Source organism: Monodelphis domestica, chromosome 5, assembly GCF_027887165.1.
Source record: "Monodelphis domestica isolate mMonDom1 chromosome 5, mMonDom1.pri, whole genome shotgun sequence".
NCBI classification, from domain to species: domain Eukaryota; kingdom Metazoa; phylum Chordata; class Mammalia; order Didelphimorphia; family Didelphidae; genus Monodelphis; species Monodelphis domestica.
Window position 1 is genome coordinate 192,305,003 of NC_077231.1, and position 18,771 is coordinate 192,323,773.

The following is an 18,771-nucleotide window of genomic DNA, read 5'->3' on the forward strand; positions in this document are numbered from 1 at the left end:
GTGATCCTGTATAAGTCACCTACTCCCACTGCCTAGCCCTTAACCGTCTTCTGCCCTGGAATCAATACATAGCAGTGATTCTAAGATAGAAGGTAAGGACTTAAAAAAAAAAAAACACCTAAAAACCTTAAAATTGGTTGAATTGACTTAATTAACATAAATGTATACGTCTATACATTAATTTAAAAAAGAAACATTGCTCAAATGTGCAAAGGAAAAATAAAACAGGTTTCTGAAATAAAAGGGACTTACCCACTGACTACCAAGCTGGAACATGCCATGGAACATAAAAAGACCAAGGAGGACATATAAGGAAAGAATAAGGAAATGGTGAAAGAATAATTAAAATGAAAAAAAACCCCACAAAGTAAAACAATATCAAATTCAACAGATAAGCCAAGAAAAATGTTCACATTTACCAACTTAACATGTTCAACATAGACCAATTGCAGGGGAAACTTCATTAAGGTGGTTTGCAGAGTTTTAGGTGTTTTATTTCTACATACAAAGCCACACTCAATCTACACATCAAGTCAAAGATCATGACATCTTTGCTACGAAGAAAGGAAAAATTGTAACTAGTTTTTCAACCAGTTTTCACTGTTTTAGAGGAAGTGGAATGGACCCGTTTGTGCCAAAAATATATTCCATGTTGTTTTGCTTTTGGTGTGACTGCTTTGCTTTTATTATTTTAACATTTGCATAAGATTAATTTGTATAAACAAAACAGGTACTTTAGTTACCCTCTCATTTGCTTGTAAAAAGCAGCGTTTGTAGAATGGAAAAATCGAAGATGTGAAGAGGAAGCCTCATGGAATTTAAGGGGTGTTTTTAAAAAGTTTGACTTACACTTCAGATAATATAGAAGAAAATAACATGAACAAAAATAAAAAGTGTATGTAATTAGCCAGTGAAAGAAAAGATTAAATACATGGTGTTGAGAAACTTGTTTTTAATCCAATCAAGTGAAAACCTTCTGTAAACAGAATTACTGTCCTGCCAGTTCATCCAGAATTCTACATTTCTACATGCACGATTTCACTCACCTCCTGCCCTCCATCCAGGGCACAGAGTTTGGTGCTTTGCTTTTTGGCATCGACTAAGACATTAAACATTGTGCAGACAGATGCTGGAATGCGTAGGTCAGTTGTTTTGCTGGCCTTTTGCAGCTTGAGTTCGAAAGCAATTCTTGTTCTATTTATTAAAACATGGACCCAGAGTAAGACAACCTTTCATACTTCCCAGATGATTTATAAACATGAAAACACCATTAAATATACTAACAGAAAACTTGCAAATAAGGATCTGGCAGAATGAATAATGCTTGGGCAGATTGAATGGGAAGTAGAATGATGTTTTATTTGACTATTTCATAAGTTACCAGAATGTAATATTTTGCTGTAAATTCAAGTCTATGTATTGACTTAACAGATTACATCCCATATGACCATGCTATTACTCATTACTCTAAATAAAGCCCTAGTAGCATCCCACCTAGTTTTTTTTTTGTTTTTTTAAATTAAAACCTCCTGTCTTGGAATCAATACTGTGTATTGGTTCCAAGGCAGATGAGTGGGAAGGGCTAGGCAATAGGGGTTAAGTGACTTGCCCAGGGTCACACATCTGGGAAGTGTCTGAGGCCAGATTTGAACCTAGGATCTCCCGTCTCTAGGCCTGCCCACCTAGTTTTTTAAAAATAATTTACAAGGGGGCAGCTGGGTAGCTCAGTGGATTGAGAGCCAAGTCTAGAGATGGGAGGTCTTAGATTCAAATCTGGCCTCAGACACTTCCCAGCTGTGTGATCCTGGGCAAGTCACTTAACCCCCTTTGCCTAGCCCTTACTGATCTTCTGTCTTATAACCAATACACAGCATTGACTCCAAGATGGAAGGTAAGGGTTTAAAAAATAATTTACAAATGCAAGACATCAAATGGCAAAATGCAGTACTTCTCTATATGGATACATTCCAGTGGAGAAATTTCCCCAAGTCAACCTATGAAAGAGAAGGTTGAAAAACTCTAACGCATTTGTATTTGGCAGAGAATGTACCTGTTTTATATATGCCTTAATCAGGACCACGGTGATAAAATATCTTTGAATAATTAGAATATAAAGCTCATTTCAAGACAATTTATAAATTAAAGAGTCAGTATTAGCCATATTTGGGAAAATCCAAAAGGACATTTTTGTGGCCTGATTTTGATTCTATTTTGAAGAGTGTGTGTGGATACTGAATACTGGAAATGAACTATCAACCATGAACGTGGATGGACAGCGGTCATGCCAGAAGCATAATCAATGAACAGGGCTAGCTTGCAATGCTAGGGACGATGATACAGCCCATGATGCTGAAGGTCCACATGGAGGGAGTACATAAGAAATTAGGGAGCTAACAGCCCTTTTCCATATGCCTCTGGAGGGAGTACACTGGGAAGGTAAAGCACTGAATTCCCAGAGAGATACAGAGAAGAGCAACAGGAATGATTAAACAGTGCAGTTGCTGCTGATGAGGAGAGATGCTGCTGTCAACCTGAAAAAGGCATCAGATCAATGCTGTACATTTTATTGACTCCACCTATTCCCAGAGCTGTGGAACCCCCAAGGTTAGCGCATGTTTATTCCATCTCAAGGATATGGACATGTGCTTAGACCTCCCTTTTCTGCCTCCTTTTTATCCCTGTGTGAATGGGTTGTGATCATGAGAGATGGAACTTTAGATGCTGGAGAGAGTCAAAGTATGCCTCTAACCTTCTTACACAGGCTTCGATCATATCGCTGGCCATGAGTTTAAGTCTTTGCTCTAAGTGGTGAGCAAATTCTTGTTCTGGCCAGTGCAGATCAAAGACAAACATTTGCAGTGCATCCAGTTTCCAAAAGAGATCTTCTGAAGTGGCAGATCCATTGCTAGAAAGAGGGAAAAATAAAATAAAATAGCATCTATTCTGTTAAATCCCTGCTGATCCTCCCTTGCCCAATGCTGCCCTTATTCTTTTTCTCATTCTATAAGGCAAGGTAGGTGAACAACAGAAGGATATGAACTCAAACATTAAAAGCTACAAATAAAGTGGGAAAATGAAGTGGACAAGAAGCTTTACTCATGAAGAAACTAACACATACAAGAAAGAATAACTTCAATATATTAGATTATTACATATAATATTCCATCACAGAGCTAATCATACCTATAATAACAAATAAATATATTTTGTTCCTGATGATTCAGAGATATAAACTACCACTCTAATCTTTCTTTTATAATTAAAAAACCCTTATCTTCCATCTTAGAATCAATATTAAGTAGCTAGACAAAGTGGGGCTAAGCGACTTGCCAAAGATCACACAGCTATGAAGTGTCTGAGGTCAGATTTGACCTCAGGGCCTCCCACTTTTAAGCCTGGCTCTCCATCTACTGAGCCACTTAGCTGCCCACTCTGCCCTGTTCTTGGTCCCTGCATGGGTCTGTTTGTGTACCTATACCCTGGCATGTATATGACTATTGATTTCAAATTCTTAGTTTTGGGTGCTGAAATGTGCATAAACAATTATAGAATTGCAAAAAACCAATCCAGGGCTTGAGATCTGGATTATTTTTACCTGTTTTGAAGTCCTGTGCCAACACACCTAATACTCTGTGTGTGTGTGTGTGTGTGTGTGTGTGTGTGTGTGTGTGTGTGTGTACACATATGGTTTTAAGAGTAGGGAATCATCTGGATAAAGGAAGAAAAAGTATGGTCTGACACCCAAATGACACTCAAGTTGCTCTGGAACTAGGAAAAAAATAAGTGTGATTCTAACCCTACATCTAAATATGGAACTATGATTTGCTTTGTGTTAACTACCATCGGAAATGACTCTAGGGGATCGTGTTTTCACACCATGTATGGAGGTTATTTGTACACTAGTACATATAGTATTTGAGTAGGAGCATCTTGCAATTATTTTTTTCATGTACTAAATGACTTTATAAGTAGCTCCTCTATAAAAGGGTTTTTTGAAGATAAAAACATTCCCAAGAAAACACTGGATCATAAAATGGGAGCAGAAGCATAAATTATTGCCTAAATAATGGCTCACATAAAGCATCATGATTTCAAAAATTGTTAAAAATAAATGATCCTATAGGGAATTTAAAAATACTATTTACAAGGAGGAGAAATTTCATTTAGTTATAAAGGTATGGTTGAAAACACATAAAATAAGAAACAGTAAATTGTGAAAACATATAAATATTATTTAGGAAATGTCTTAATTAGCTAATTGGAAAGGAAAAGTAAAACCTCCCATTCTGGCTCATTAAAAGCTAGTTTCTTCCCAACTGAGAGTCTCGGCTCTATCACTTACTCAGTGTGCTTTTCTTACCCCGTTCTGCCAATAATTCATAGTCCTCTGTATGTCTAGCCAAGGTATCCTTTGAGTTAACTTCTCTAGGGACCAATCATAGCAAAACACTGAATACTGAACATAGCACCTTCTTCTCTTAATATCTCCCAAACCTTAATATCCAATGCCCCAAATGTACCATTAAACAAAAGGACCAACAAAACAACTGACAACATTGCAATGATATTCCTGTGAAAACAAAAAGCCAACATGAATGCATATTTACTTTTTTTCTGTGCTAAACATAAAAGAAAGCACGAAAAATACCAGAGGAAAGCACCTGAAGATTTTCAGTAAAGAACTTAACTGATGATTGTAGTATTTCAGATGGGTGATATATAAATTGTAGGAAAGACCACCTACTTTCATTTCTGTATGAGGTTTTCTTCTTTTTTCTTTTGAGGACTTGTAAACTAAAGCAGTTTTTAAAAATGTTTTCATTTTTTTAAAATTTCAAAATGCCAGTGGATCTAGGATCTTGTTGATAAGGGCATTTCTTTCATTGATGCTGATTGCAACTCATTTGTGCCTACCCATGCCCACAAAAATCAATAATAGCACAATATATACTAGGTCTAATAAAACTAGCCTTTTGATAAGTGCAAGCAATTAAAACATGGGCACAGAATTTTTGACATCTTTTTTCTTCTTCTGGTAATCTATTAAATCATCCATTATTCCTTCTTTGGTAATCTGTTAAGACCCTACCCACAGAACATGACTGTGGAGACAATATTGAGTAAATAGGTGTTTGTTAACTTTAAGTAGAAAATTGGCAAAATATAAATGTGTTCTTGTAACAGCCAACAATTCATTTAGAATTTCTTTCATTCCAAAGGTCTAAACTATGTCATGATGGCTCTATGAGCATTTAAAAATCACAGCTATGAACAATGGATCCCTTGGTGGGTGCTGAAAAAGTGCCAATAGGAAAGGCTGCCCTTGGCAGCAGGATTTAGAACCAAAAGGGTGAAATACAAGGAACTTCATAAACAAAGAGGAGGGGGCAAAGGGCTCCTCCCAATGTATGCTTTTTGTTTTTACATGTTAGTAGAAATAAACTTAGCTTTTACAATATTCTCACAATTTAGAATAGTCCTTTGCCTTTAATTGCATCCATTTGACTAATTTATTCAAAATTAGTCATCAGAACCTAACCCTATTCAGACTGTGGTAACTTTGACATTACTTTCCCACCTCTACCCCCATCAAGAGCTGCTCTCTAGTACCTCACATGAATGAAAGTGAAAAACTCAATTGCTAGCTAGTCGTCTCTACCAAAATGTCTTTTTAGAAAACAAATTTCATAAGAAAATAACATCATGAGTAACTCTGGGAACTTTGCCAAACTATCTAATGGGGATAACCTTGACAGAAAAAGATAATAGTGGCCAACTCTTTGAAGTATGTTCTTTATCTGTTCAGGGAGGTCGAATTCTAACAATTAAAAAAAAGCTATAATCTATCATGAATACGGATGTCTCAAAACTTAGACTATTAAGAAAATGACTTCCAAATGGCAGATGACAAGGTACCCAGAGGTGCATCATCCTCCAAATTTTGGGAAATGACTGAGAAAGACCAAACCTCTCAGATGAGTGCTCACACAAGTGGTAAGGAACTACATGGCTAGACTCTCACATTGAGGGGGAGGAAGGAAAAAAAAAGGGAAAGAGTAAAGGATTACTCCTCCCATTAGCAAATGCCAGAAGTCTAGAGAAATGTTATTCAATACACTTTCTAGGGTAATTCCCCACAAATAGATAGACACTGACACGCAAGGGAGCCATGAACACTGAAAGAGCCCAAAGCTTTTTGTCTGTAATAAAAAAAGTTCACGTGTAACATAAAACCTTAATAATTCCTGTGGGCACAAGGATGATGTTTAACTTGCAAGAATACTGTCAAAATATTTTTTTCAAATTATCTTTTTCACAGTTGTTTAGACACTAGCTCATGGAAGCATTGTAAATATGTCTTCAACTCAAAGGCTTATCTCAATAAGCTTCACTGCTGCTTTGCACAGGGTAGGAGATAGTGGAAAGATATTCAGATTTTTAGAAATGCAGGAGATTGGGCAGATCCTCAGGATCACCTTTGCTAAGAGACCTTGGGTAAATAATTTGACCATCTTGTATTTTAGTTGTCCTATTTTTAATGTGGGGATAACAGTCCTTGTCCTAACTACGGTACATATTATGTTATTGAATTTGTTGGTCTGTTGCGGAGATATAGAGAAATAATGTAAATGAAAATGCTTTGCAACCTCCCAGACCCTACCAAATGATAAGATAGTATTAGATTTGGCACTCTTGGAGAGGTATATCTATATTGTCTTTGTTATATGAAGGTGTATGCATCAATTCATAGAAGATTTTTATCCTAAAGACTACTTAGATTTAATAAGGAATACTAACAAGCATCATTTTTGGAAAGACAAAAGCATGATTACACAAACTGGAGTAATGGCAAACTCAGCCTCCTTCCTGATGGTATCCCTTTCAATCTGGAACTTCAACAAAAATCAGAAAATGTGTGTTATTGCTGATACTGATTTTAGATCAATTTCCAGCATGCACTAGAAAAGTCATTTAGTTATTTAAAAGTAAGATGAGCCTAAGAACCTGGAGGGAAACAGCTTATCTTGCTCAATGGCTAAATATGAAGGATTGTATGTATACCATTTGGGTAATGGTCTATAACATGGGTCTTAAATGACCTTTGTTCCACTGATATAAAGTGGGATATTAACTATATCACAGTGCTGCGACTATGTTCCAAATTGTTAATCAACAACATGTTTTGCTTAGCTGAAACACACACATACACATAAACACACACTGTTGTGTTTTTCTATGAATGACTACAAATGCCATGCACACCAAATACTTCTGCACACAACATGGCAAAGTCATGCACTAGCTAACACGCCACTGAGAGAAAAGTGAGGATACACACGTGGACTCATATAAAGAAGCCATCCAGGATGGTGTAGAAAAGCTAGGTATCTGTGGAAGATTAAGAGGCAGACTTGGAACTTTTGGAAGACCTACATTGGGAAGACTGTTGGCGATGTTCCTGTGAAGAAACAAACAATGCGGGAAGGGAATGCCATAAGAAGTGGTTCAAGGTGACCAGCATGGGGTCAGATGTAAGAATGCAGATGTTCCATTCAGACTAGACTGGGTACCTACTTGACAGGCTGCCATGTTTCTTGCTCAAACCCCCTGTGAATAGATTGGGCGATGGAAGATTCCATGAGATCCACGTAGCGGACGACCAGGGGAACAAAGATGTCTTGCAAGTGCTTATGAAACTTTCCATTACATAAAAGTGCTGTAATATCCAAACAGAAACAATGTTCATCAGCGCGGATAACATCAGACTTTTGAAAAACATGGATGAAATGCATTTCCTGAAATATCTGTTAAATAAAGAACTAATGAAATTCCTGATGCTTCCGATGTTGAATATCACATCTCCTCAACTTCATCTAAAACAAACAAAACTCAACTGGCCTGTCTATATAACTTTACACAGTCATTTCCGCACATTATTATTCCTAGGTGGTATATCTGTACTCTTCATTAGGGTCTACTTATATGATTTAACTGTTGGAGCTCTATAAAAGCTCAGCTCACCAAATGTCCTTCTGCAAATAACTTGGAGTGCAAAAGCAAAGTTTCAGACTCTGTTGCCTATTAGAGTGTCCTCTTCTCTCATTTGAGAGCACAAAGTATCCTTTGTCCTCCTGAAGTCTAATCTTCTACCTCTATCCTGAATCCAGTGTCCTCCCATCTCCTCAGTTACCTTGTTGGGTCAGTCATCCCTTCTTTCTTTCCCAAGTTTTCCAGAACTCCTTTGTATTCATTTAAAAAAATACATAAATATGCATGGATATGTATTTCTCATTCAAATATAGCATCCTTGAGTTCAAGGACATTCACATTGTCAAGGAAAACTTCTGTTTACCAGAAAAGAAAAGAATAAAGCTGGAAAAAAAAGCACTTAAAACAATTCCTGTCACATAAATATTTTGCATTTGTTTGTTGATTGACTGATGGATTTTCTCATGTCTCTCCCTCTGTTACCTCTTTTCCCTCTATAAATGCTTTTTTTCTGTTCTTTCCTATGCTGAAAATTTCTTTGCTCTTCTCATTCTTCCCTTTCTTCTTAAACTCAGAAAAATAATATGTAGTCATGCCTCCATTTCTTTACCATCTTTTATTTGTAGTAGTTCCCGAAAACTATAACTATAAATATAAATTCTTGAGTTTCTGATGCAAATCTAATTGAAGAATTTGAGTAGAATGACATTATTCAGCATCATTCATATTTTCTTTATTGCTAAAATCAATGGAAATTCCTTTTTTCCCTCTTTTTTGTGGCATTGACCCTGTGGATCACTTCCATCTTGATATCTTCTCCCTTTCCTTACTTCTAACATAACTCCTATGGTCCACCTTTTGGCATTCCTTCTCTGTCTTTTTTTTTGCCAGCTTTATTCTTTTCTTTTCTGGTAAACAGAAGTTTTCCTTCCCTATAGGTATATCCTAGGACAGTGATAGTGAACCTTTTAGAGATGGAGTGCCTGTTCCCCCTCCCCTCCAGATTGAGTTTGCTTCCCAAACTCTTGCCATTTAATATTTTTATTTCCAATTCAACATTTGATTATTCCAAATAGCTTTTATAGATTTATGCCACCTCCTCAAAAGACAGTTATTGTGATACTTGGATAGGATTCATGCTAGTTTTCATCCTATATGTGTAACACTAAGATTCATCCTACCACAACATGGAAGTACGAGAAGTCCCGATTTCCTCAGAATATAGGCCAATATGGTCTTTACAGGTACAGAAAAGGGATATATGTTCTACAGGAAACTATTTCTAGAACTTGTAATCTTCTATGATTGGTTTCATTAAAGTTACAGTGTCTCAGAGTTAGAAAAGAATCCATTCAACGTTGAGGCAGTTTAATTATTAGAAAATCTTCCTATATAGATATAGCCTAAATCAATTTCTTCATAACTTGTACTTATTACTCTTGGTATGCACTCTGCAAGAAGTAAGGTTTCTTCTTCCACAATGACAATCCATGAAATACTTAGGGATAACTATTATATTTCTCTTGTTTTCCCTTCTCTGGGATAAATGACTTCACTTCCTTTAAAAGAATGTTCGGTGGCATGATTTCTACTTCTAATACTCCTTAGGGACGCCAGCTTTTGGCTACTTGTTTACAGAGAATAGGACAGGGCCTGGATATATGATTTCACTGGTATAAGGGACTCCCTAATGAGGAGTCTTAGACTGATGCAAGTTGGTGTCTTATCTGCAACTTGCAGTCTTGGAGATTTTTCCCAGGGCACTAAGAGATTAAGTGAATTGCCTAGACCCACAGAGCCAATATGTGGCAGAGATGGGGACTGAATCCACCACTGTCCTTATTCTGGGGCTGATTATCTACCCACCATGCTATGGGACCTCTCTGCGATTAATCTCCTTCCTAAAATATTAGGCAAAGGGCTGAATTTGGTAGTCTAGATGACGTCTGAAGAGGGAAGAATACAATAGGAATTATCTCCCTCTTCTGGTTTTGGATATTATATTTCTATCAATGTAAAAGTCATAATTTTTTAATTTACATGCTTTGCTACTGACTCATACTAAGCTTACAATTCACTAAAACTTCCTGGTATTTTTCACATGCATTATTGTTTATCCATACTGTTTCCCCTACTGCCCCCCCATATTTAAAGATAATTTATTTTTAAATGCTGAATACATTTATTTTTTAATTTTTTAAATTTTATTTAATTAAGAAAGTTTTCCATGGTTACATGATTCATATTTTTCCCTCCCCTCATCTGACTGCCCCCCTGTAGCCAACTTGCAATTCCACTGGGTTTTACATGTGTCATTGATCAAGATCTATTTCCATATTATTGATATTTGCACTAGGGTGATCGTTTAGAGTCTACATCCCCAATCATATCCCCATCTAACCGTGTGATCAAGCAGTTGTTTTTTTTTTCTGTGTTTCTACTAAGAATGGATTTAAACTCAAGTTTTCCTGACTACATTCAGCACTCTATTCAGGGTTCTGCCTACCTCTCTCAATTTCTTCATCTGCAAACATGGGGATAATAATGGTACTGATTTCATAGGGTTTTTGTGAGGATTATATGAGAATGCTTGTAATCATGTTCTTCTATCCTTAAACACCCTATAAAATGTCAGTTATCGGTTTTTAAAAAAAACAACTCTGTGTCAATTCTAGGACAGAAGAGCAGGGAGGGAGAGGCAGTTGGGGTTAAGTGACTTGCCCAGAGTCACACAACTGGGAGGTGTCTTCTGAGACCAATAGTGAACCTGGATCTTCCTGACTTCAGGCCTGGTAAAATATCAGTTATTGTTATCATTTTAGATTTAACCTATGAACTACAAAACATAGGTAATCGTGTAACTTCTTATTTTATTTATTTAAATCCATTTTTCCAGTTTATATGTCACTAGAAAAGTCATAGAAAGTTTTTTATGAGTTGATTGCCAAATTCATCTTATTCAATGATTCAAAGAAACTAGAGAAACTAGTTCATCTTCATTAGCTAACCGAGAAAAAGTTTAATTATTACTTGTTAGCTAATCACTGAACTGAAAGGTAACTTAAGTGATGTAATTGAGTTCTCTCTACCAAGTGCCAATTGGAATGGTAGAAAACTATGACTGGTATTTTAACACTTTATCACTTAAACTCTCCTCTGTTCCAGGCAACTCTGGAAACTAGGCACACCTAAACTATCCATTTCCAAACTACACACAATCAAATAGACACAACGATAAAATTAATTAGACAAGTCTTGAGGTAATTATTTAGATTTAACAATAAATATCCTATACAATTTATTTTAAGTGGCATTTGTATTCAACTGTTTAGTTATGGCTAAGATGGCAAATAAGCAAGAAAAAAGAGTATATATGTATGTATATACATATATACATACATATATATGTGAATTATATTATCTTTCAATGTGCAGTCAAGTCTAGATATTCTCTTTCTTCTGGGTTTTTCCAAAGCACACAAAATAGCAGTGTTTCAGCCAATATCCAAATAACCAGATGTAATACAATCCCTTTTTTAAATAATAAAAAAGCTGAGGAACATTTTATTTCTTTTGTTGTTATATCACATACTAACTTCATGATGTTCAAAGTAAAAAGTTCAGTGGCATTTCCTTTGGGTTCTTTTATTATTTTTTACAAAATATAGCTGATTTAGTAGCTACTCTCAGTCCATCTATTCCTGAATATCTAATGAAATTAGTATTAGAACTGATCAGATAGACTGTTCATTTGTAGGTGCAATAATCTGTTATGGCAGTGAGCATTTTAACCTACAGACTAATTCAATAATAATGACATTGAGCTAACACCTATCCAGATGAATACCAATGTTCTTTACAAATTGCCTTAAGTTATACAAACTAAATGTGTGTATGACAAAAGAAATGTGAAATCTTTGTGTCTAGACATGATTTCATAGGTGTAGGAAATTTCTGATTTGGATACTTTCTTCGACAATGAAAATACGCAATTGATATTTATAGTTCGGGAGTGTTTGTGATCCCAGATTATACAGCTAGTCTATGTGAGAGGCAGGGCTTAAATCTAGGGCTTTCTGATTTTAAGGCTGCCGTTCTATCACATGCTGCCTACTTTGGCTCTTGCTGGGATCTATATTTAATTTAACCAAAACAAAGATTCAAGCAAAAGTAAAAACCATAATACACGAAAATTTATTTTTGATTTTGGAAAGGAAAAGTAGCACGTCTACACATTGATTTATATTGAGGTATATATCTCTATGTATGTATCTATCTATATATACATATCACCATTACATATATAATACACATATCTCTACCCATTATGTATGCATATATACAAACATATTTCAATATATACACACACAATTTTGTATATACTAAATCTTACTACAAATTAATGACACTCAAGTGTGTAGCCACTTTTCAAGCAAGTGTGGAAATTCATAGCAATGAATGGTCATATCACATATTGATATAGAGCAGAAAATGAAAGTCTACAACTCTCACTGTAAACTAGGAAGGAATGTAGACAGGTAAAAATGAAGTTGCTTAAATAGATGAACAGCTCAAATACTAAAATGAGTAACACTTTCTTGGAGAATTTTGCCTAAAAAGTAATTATATCCTATGCTGTCATTCAAATTTGGCAGTATCTATTATGTCCATATTAAATCACTTAAATGCTATTAAAGCAATATGATGATCAAGAACATCTCGTGGAACTTATGAGAAAGAATGCCATCCATATCAAGAGAAAGAACTATGGGAGTAAAAACGCAGAAGAAAAACATATGATTTATTTATCCCTGGGATATATGGGTATATGAGTTGGGGTTTTGGTTTTAAAAGATTACTCTATCACAAATATGAAAAATATGGAAATAGGTTTTGAGTAATAAGACATGTATAACCCAGTAGAATTGCTTGTCAGCTCTGGTAAGGGAGAGGAAAGGGGAGGGAGAGAACATTAATCATGTAACCATGGAAAATATTCTAAAAAATAATGTGAAAAATTAAAATAAATGCTATTAAATATTAAGTTTTGCTTTTTGACCCATTAGAGAGAGGTCAGGCTATTGAAAACCCTTAAGTGGTAGCACCCCTTGATTTATCGATTCATTCTGCAGTCCTATGAAGTAGGAGCTTGATTCAGACTAGACTTTATATTTTTGATATAAGGAGTTCCTGGTAAGAAACTTCTGGTACTAATGCAAGATAACACTGGTTCAGCATTTAAGAGTCTTAGGGAGCTACCCAGACAATGAGAAGTTAATTAATTTGTCAAAGGTTACACAACCAGTCTTGAGTCTTGACTTAAACCCAATGCAGTACTTAAAACCAAATCTTACTGGCTTGGAAGCCAGTTTTCTATCTATCATGCTATGCTGCCATTATATATGAAAGTAGAAAGGGGATTTACTTTCTTTCTCACCTCCAGAAGGTGTACTGACTTGTTCCCTGTAGTCATAAGAAATGAATGCAGTTTTTTGGAAATACTTTTTAGAAACATTTCCATACCACTTAATATAGAGAAAGAATTTCTTCAAGAATTGCTATTAAACTTACATCCTGGCTAACATGTAATACTAATTTTAACATAGTGTCATTGTTTTTAGAGTTAAATGTAATAGAAAGAGAAACTATGTTTAAATCCTGACTCCACTACTAATTGTTACAGTTACTGCAGTAGTGCCTGGTGAGACCTTTAAGAGGTTTTTTAACTCAGGTAAGCCTCTGTTTCCTCAATGGTAAAGTGGTAGGGGTTAAATTAGGTTAGCTTTAAGGTTTTTTTCTTCTTCTAATGCTAAATCTTCTAATCCATATTGTTATCGTTGAATCATTTTTTAAGTTGTGTCTCAGAGTTTGTGACCCTATGTAAGGCTTTCTTGGCAATGATACTGGAGTGACTTTCCATTCCTTCTCCAGCTCACTTTACAGATGAGGAAACTGAGGCAAACTGGTTAAGTGACTTACCCAGGGTTAAACAGTTAGTTAAGTGTTTGAGGCCAGATTTTACTCGACAAGAAACACGCGTCTTCCTGACTTCAGGCCCCATACCCTATCCATTGCATCCCCTAACTGCACCTCTCTGATCTATGGTTTTAACCAAAATAAAACACATCTATAAAAATTCATATTTAAATTTGGCAAAGATAAAATCAACATTCTTAGCATTAAAGGGTTAAGGGAAATTGGAGATATAGATAGAAGGGGAAAGGTAAATTAAAGAATAATGTAAATAATGATAAAATATGTCATTAAGATTTTCACATACACACCATTAATTAATTTTCTGTGCAAATATATGTTCTTCCAAGACAGTTGTCTATATATCACTTTGCTTCCCAACCACTTTTGATCACAAACTTTCCAAACTTCTTTTAAAAATATTAAGCCTCAGGAATCATAATAAAGTTTATTATCTTCTCCATAAAGACTTAAAGACTATGATTTCAGGCTAACTACCATTTAACATTTCCTTCCCCCCTCCTTCCCTTCTTTGCTTCCCATCTTTCTTTCTTCCTTCCTTCCTCCATCCCTTCCTTCTTTCCTTCATCCTTTCCTTCCTTCCTCCATCCCTTCCTTCCTCTGTCCCTTCTTTCTTTTCTGTTAACTTCTCTATTCCTTCTTTCCTATTCTGTCGCTCATTTTTTGAGGCAATCACCTTTTTATTTATTGTGTGCTCTCTCTTCCAAGATGTTCTCAGTAATGTCCTGACCTATGCCTACAGTGATAAATTTTTAGAAATGTAATAATATGCTAATATAAAACCATATACAATACCATATATAATACAAATGTAAATATCACTGTGATGCCATTGGTCCTCTTTGAAAATGAACAGCAATAACAAATAACATGATTTGATTTTTCTCCCAACAACAAAGAAAAATATTAATTCCCAATCTTAAAAAGGAGGAAAATGAACTTGAAAGGCAAATTAATTAACTTTTGGTCATACAGTAAGTGACAGAGAAATGCCTCCCCTGATTCCAAGACCAGTGGTTTTCCTGCTGTATAATAAGAATTATCTGTATTTGTATTATACATCTTTTTGTAACATAAACAGAATCTTCAATTTATTAAAGGACTCACCACAAGATCTTTAAAAAATAAGTTGACTTAAGGACATCCATAGTTTTTTACTTATATTAATTATACTTATCTTCAAGCATAAATGAAGTGTGTAATAGCCTTGTTTTTGTTTTCGTTGAATTGTTTCTGTTATGTCTGATTCTTTGTGATTCCATTTGGGTTTTGCTGTTGTTGTTTTTGCAAAGATAATGACATTGTTTGCCATTTCCTTCTCTAAGTCATTTTACAGATGAGGAAACTTAAACTAACAGCGTTAACTGACTTGTCCAGTCACACAGCTAGTAAGTGTCTGAGGTCAGATTTGACTTCAGGAAGATGAGTCTTCTTGACTCCAAGGCCTGGCACTGTATCCACTGTGCCACCCAGATGCCTACTATTATAGCCTGGTAGTTTTAACATCTTTTTTGGTCCATGAACCATTTGGGAAGGCTAAAAAGTCTAGTTTATTACCAAACTCATACACATCTACTTGAAGCCCTAATCTGTTTCACATTTTCTCCCTTCTCTCAACAATGACTAGCCAGAATGAGTGATAGCAATTACATTGTTTTTGATGAAATGAAGGATAATATAAAGATCTTATTTATATAAATATATATCATACTTATAAAGATATAAAGATCAGAACCTATTCATGTATTCTCATTCATTCTTGGTCTTATATTTTCCCATAGATTCTCCACTGAGAATATATGCAACACGATAGAGATATTCCTTTGTCTTTTTACATTCTTGCAGGTACCATGGAAAAATTTAGACTTTCTATCTGTTATCATCCACTCACTCTCACCTGTCTGCCTCATCACCTTTTGTAATAATACACTTTCTTGCTCTTAACTCTCATGCTACTTTTATACAAATCATCATTGGGAAGTTTGCAGTCTTCAAGAGCCTTCCATGAGCCTCTTCATTGCCCTCTGTGTCATGTATGACATTGATCCTTTGGAAGTGGTGGATTTCCAAGATTTGAAGTCAGACACTTCAAAGAGAATATTTTATCTATCTATCCTATCACTGGAGAGCACTACAAAATTTCTTGAATTTGATCCAGGCCCTTCTCTTTCCCCTAAGGTAGAATAGCATGATTCAATGGAAAGAGTAATAGATTTGATATCATAAAAACCTGCATGCAAATCTTATCTCTGCCACTTGTTACTCTGTGATTTTGAGAAAATCAATTAATTTCTCTAGACTTCCATTTCCTCATTTGTAAAATGAGTGGGATTGACTTAATAGCCTCTAAGGTCTCCTCCAGCTCTAAATCTATGATCCAATCAATCCAAACCCAACCCACTTGTACTACACATTTTAGATACATGTACTGATGTGTTCTCATAAAGGTCTGGTAATAAGTAGTCATCAACCATCTTTTTCCCTGTATGGATTGTTAGGCTGATTGCTTTCAAGAAATTGTGGCTCTCTTTGAAGAAACTGGAATTTTCTTAGTCTTGAAGTAATCAGTACAATATCATCTGCAAACAGGAGGTCTTTGAGAATCTAGGAATTCCTCTCCAAATGGACCTTACATTACAGTGATATTAGGACTAATGAAAAACCTAGACCTAAACCAAATCAGACTGTTTCAAAGTATAGTGGAAAAGAGTCCTGAAGTTTGTATCAGGAGATCTTTTTTTTGTTATCTGGCACTGATATGTATTATATTTATTAGCTGTGTAATCATGAATAGGTCATTTAACCTCTTTAAGACTCAATCTCCTGATTTATTAAAAAAAGGAGATAAAATTGCATTTCCTATCTTAGAGGATTATTGTGAAGAAAATACTTTGTAAACTCTAAATGTTATTGAAATTTGAATCATCATCATTATCATCGATCATCATCACTGACCCTCAATTATTGTGCTTGATTTACTACTTCCTGCTTCATAATTTTTTTGTATGATCTACTGTGATTGTTCAAGAAACAAATACCAATTTGATTCTTAACCTAATCAAATGGAAGGAATATACACAAAAATAACAGATATGTTAAAAAGGTAAATAATTATTTTTTGTTTCTTTCTTCCTTTGAGTTATGTCCCAATCCTTCCCTACATAAGCAATAATTGCAGAGCTGAAGCTATAACCAACATCCTTATTACATAGGTTAATAAGGAATATTTCCCCCATGTATGTCATAATAGACACGGATAAATTTGGGGAGAGCTCATAGCTATTCCTCTAGGGCTACTGTGACATAGATCTGCAGGTCTTACTGGAGCAGATTATTTTCCTCAAATCTATAAAATTCAATAAAGATGCTGACTAAATGGAAGATGCCTACATGTAATGATAGACCAAAGACAGGCTTGTAGAAATTAAAAGAGAAAGAAAAGCGGGTGGCTGTTCCTTGCTTCCTTTTCTTTTCATCAAACTGACCTAAAAATAAATTTTTGATGTACAATTAAAACCAATGTAGATCCTGCCCTTTAGGGAAACGGTTATTTAGAAAGCTACTCTGGCACAAGGTCTTACTATTATGTCAGAGAAGGTCCATTTTTTTTCTATATTGCTTCTAAGCTATATATGTATAGACAAATCCGTAAACAACAATTCTTGAATTTCAGATGTAGATCTCATTTAAGCACTTGAGGTAGAATAACATGAGGTGTCAGCCCTCATATTTCGAAGCTTGAAGATTAACCTAATATGCAATATGGTGACCTAACAGTTCTTCATTTGAAAGAAATCTGAAAAAATAATCTCTGATATAGCTTCGGTGTGAGAATAACCCAGTGGGATTTCCACCTCTTCATTTCTTAATGAGTTTTTTGATAATGAGAGGTGACTTTGCCAGTCACTCTGGGCTCTATTATGGCTAATTTGACTCCACTTCACTCTCCTTGTTAATTATTAACACTAGCCTTTTTATCCTCATGAGACCACATTCCAATTTTTTCTTTTTAGATTTTTATGAGCCTATCTTTCTGAAGGTGAAAGTCTTCACGAATAGGTTTTCACTTAGTGTAAAGCCAGAACATTTATTATTCGTTTAGGCAGAGACTCTGTGACATTGATTATATAAGCACGGGTGTTCTTTCTGATGGCTTTAATGTGCTAGCAATGTGAAAAGGCTGTTAATTAAAGAATAAGCACCGTGGTATTTTTCACTTGGGAATCGGTTCCCGGGAGAATGGTCATTTGCCACTTGCTAGCATATCCACAGATTAAAAGGTGACTAGCTCCAAGGGTTTTGCCTTTCAGTCATGCTGAAAGAAATCATTTGTGCAATTTCCAGATGGCTGTCATTTGTCAGAAATGGTCACTTGCTGTATCTATTATCATTGGGGAAATTGTGGAGCGTAGCATGCAAACCTAGCATTTGTTATTTACTCTATCATCATAGTCTTTTGGTATCATTTAACTATCCTGCTAATTGCTTAATTATGAAAACATATTTATTTCCCCTCAATTTTAATAAATCTCCCTTTCAAAACTGTTTCCTCGGAAACTATTTAAAGCGATTACCCATCTAATTATCTCTTTATGTGGGGAGGAGGGAGGAGGGGAGAGGAGTAGACTGAGGAAGGAGGATGCTGAAGCAAAAGGTAGGATCTGACATGCTTCTTGGGGTGGAAGTTAAGGAGTCTGAGTTTGTTTTCATTGTCAATCTTGCTCTGGGAATCAGTGGGTTAGGCTGTGAGGGGTGGGAGACTGGGGACAGTTGCTTTAACTCTAGTGC

The 18,771-nt window shown here is 35.4% G+C and overlaps 1 protein-coding gene across 10 annotated transcripts in view; it reads right to left on the reverse strand.

The window, feature by feature from the left end:
• CADPS2 (calcium dependent secretion activator 2) overlaps positions 1-18,771 on the reverse strand; it is a 758,482-nt gene that overhangs the window by 84,168 nt on the left and 655,543 nt on the right. For 4 of the 10 annotated variants that reach the window (XM_056799638.1, XM_007504211.2, XM_056799639.1 and 1 more), the window contains 5 exons: positions 7,576-7,717; positions 7,340-7,459; positions 2,750-2,905; positions 1,047-1,194; positions 253-267 (listed from right to left, as the gene is read on the reverse strand). In XM_056799638.1, coding sequence (XP_056655616.1) covers positions 253-267; positions 1,047-1,194; positions 2,750-2,905; positions 7,340-7,459; positions 7,576-7,717 — 581 coding nt within the window. The remainder of the gene's footprint in view (positions 1-252; positions 268-1,046; positions 1,195-2,749; positions 2,906-7,339; positions 7,460-7,575; positions 7,718-18,771) is intronic. The other 6 variants (XM_007504220.2, XM_056799640.1, XM_056799643.1 and 3 more) reach the window with 3 other exon arrangements.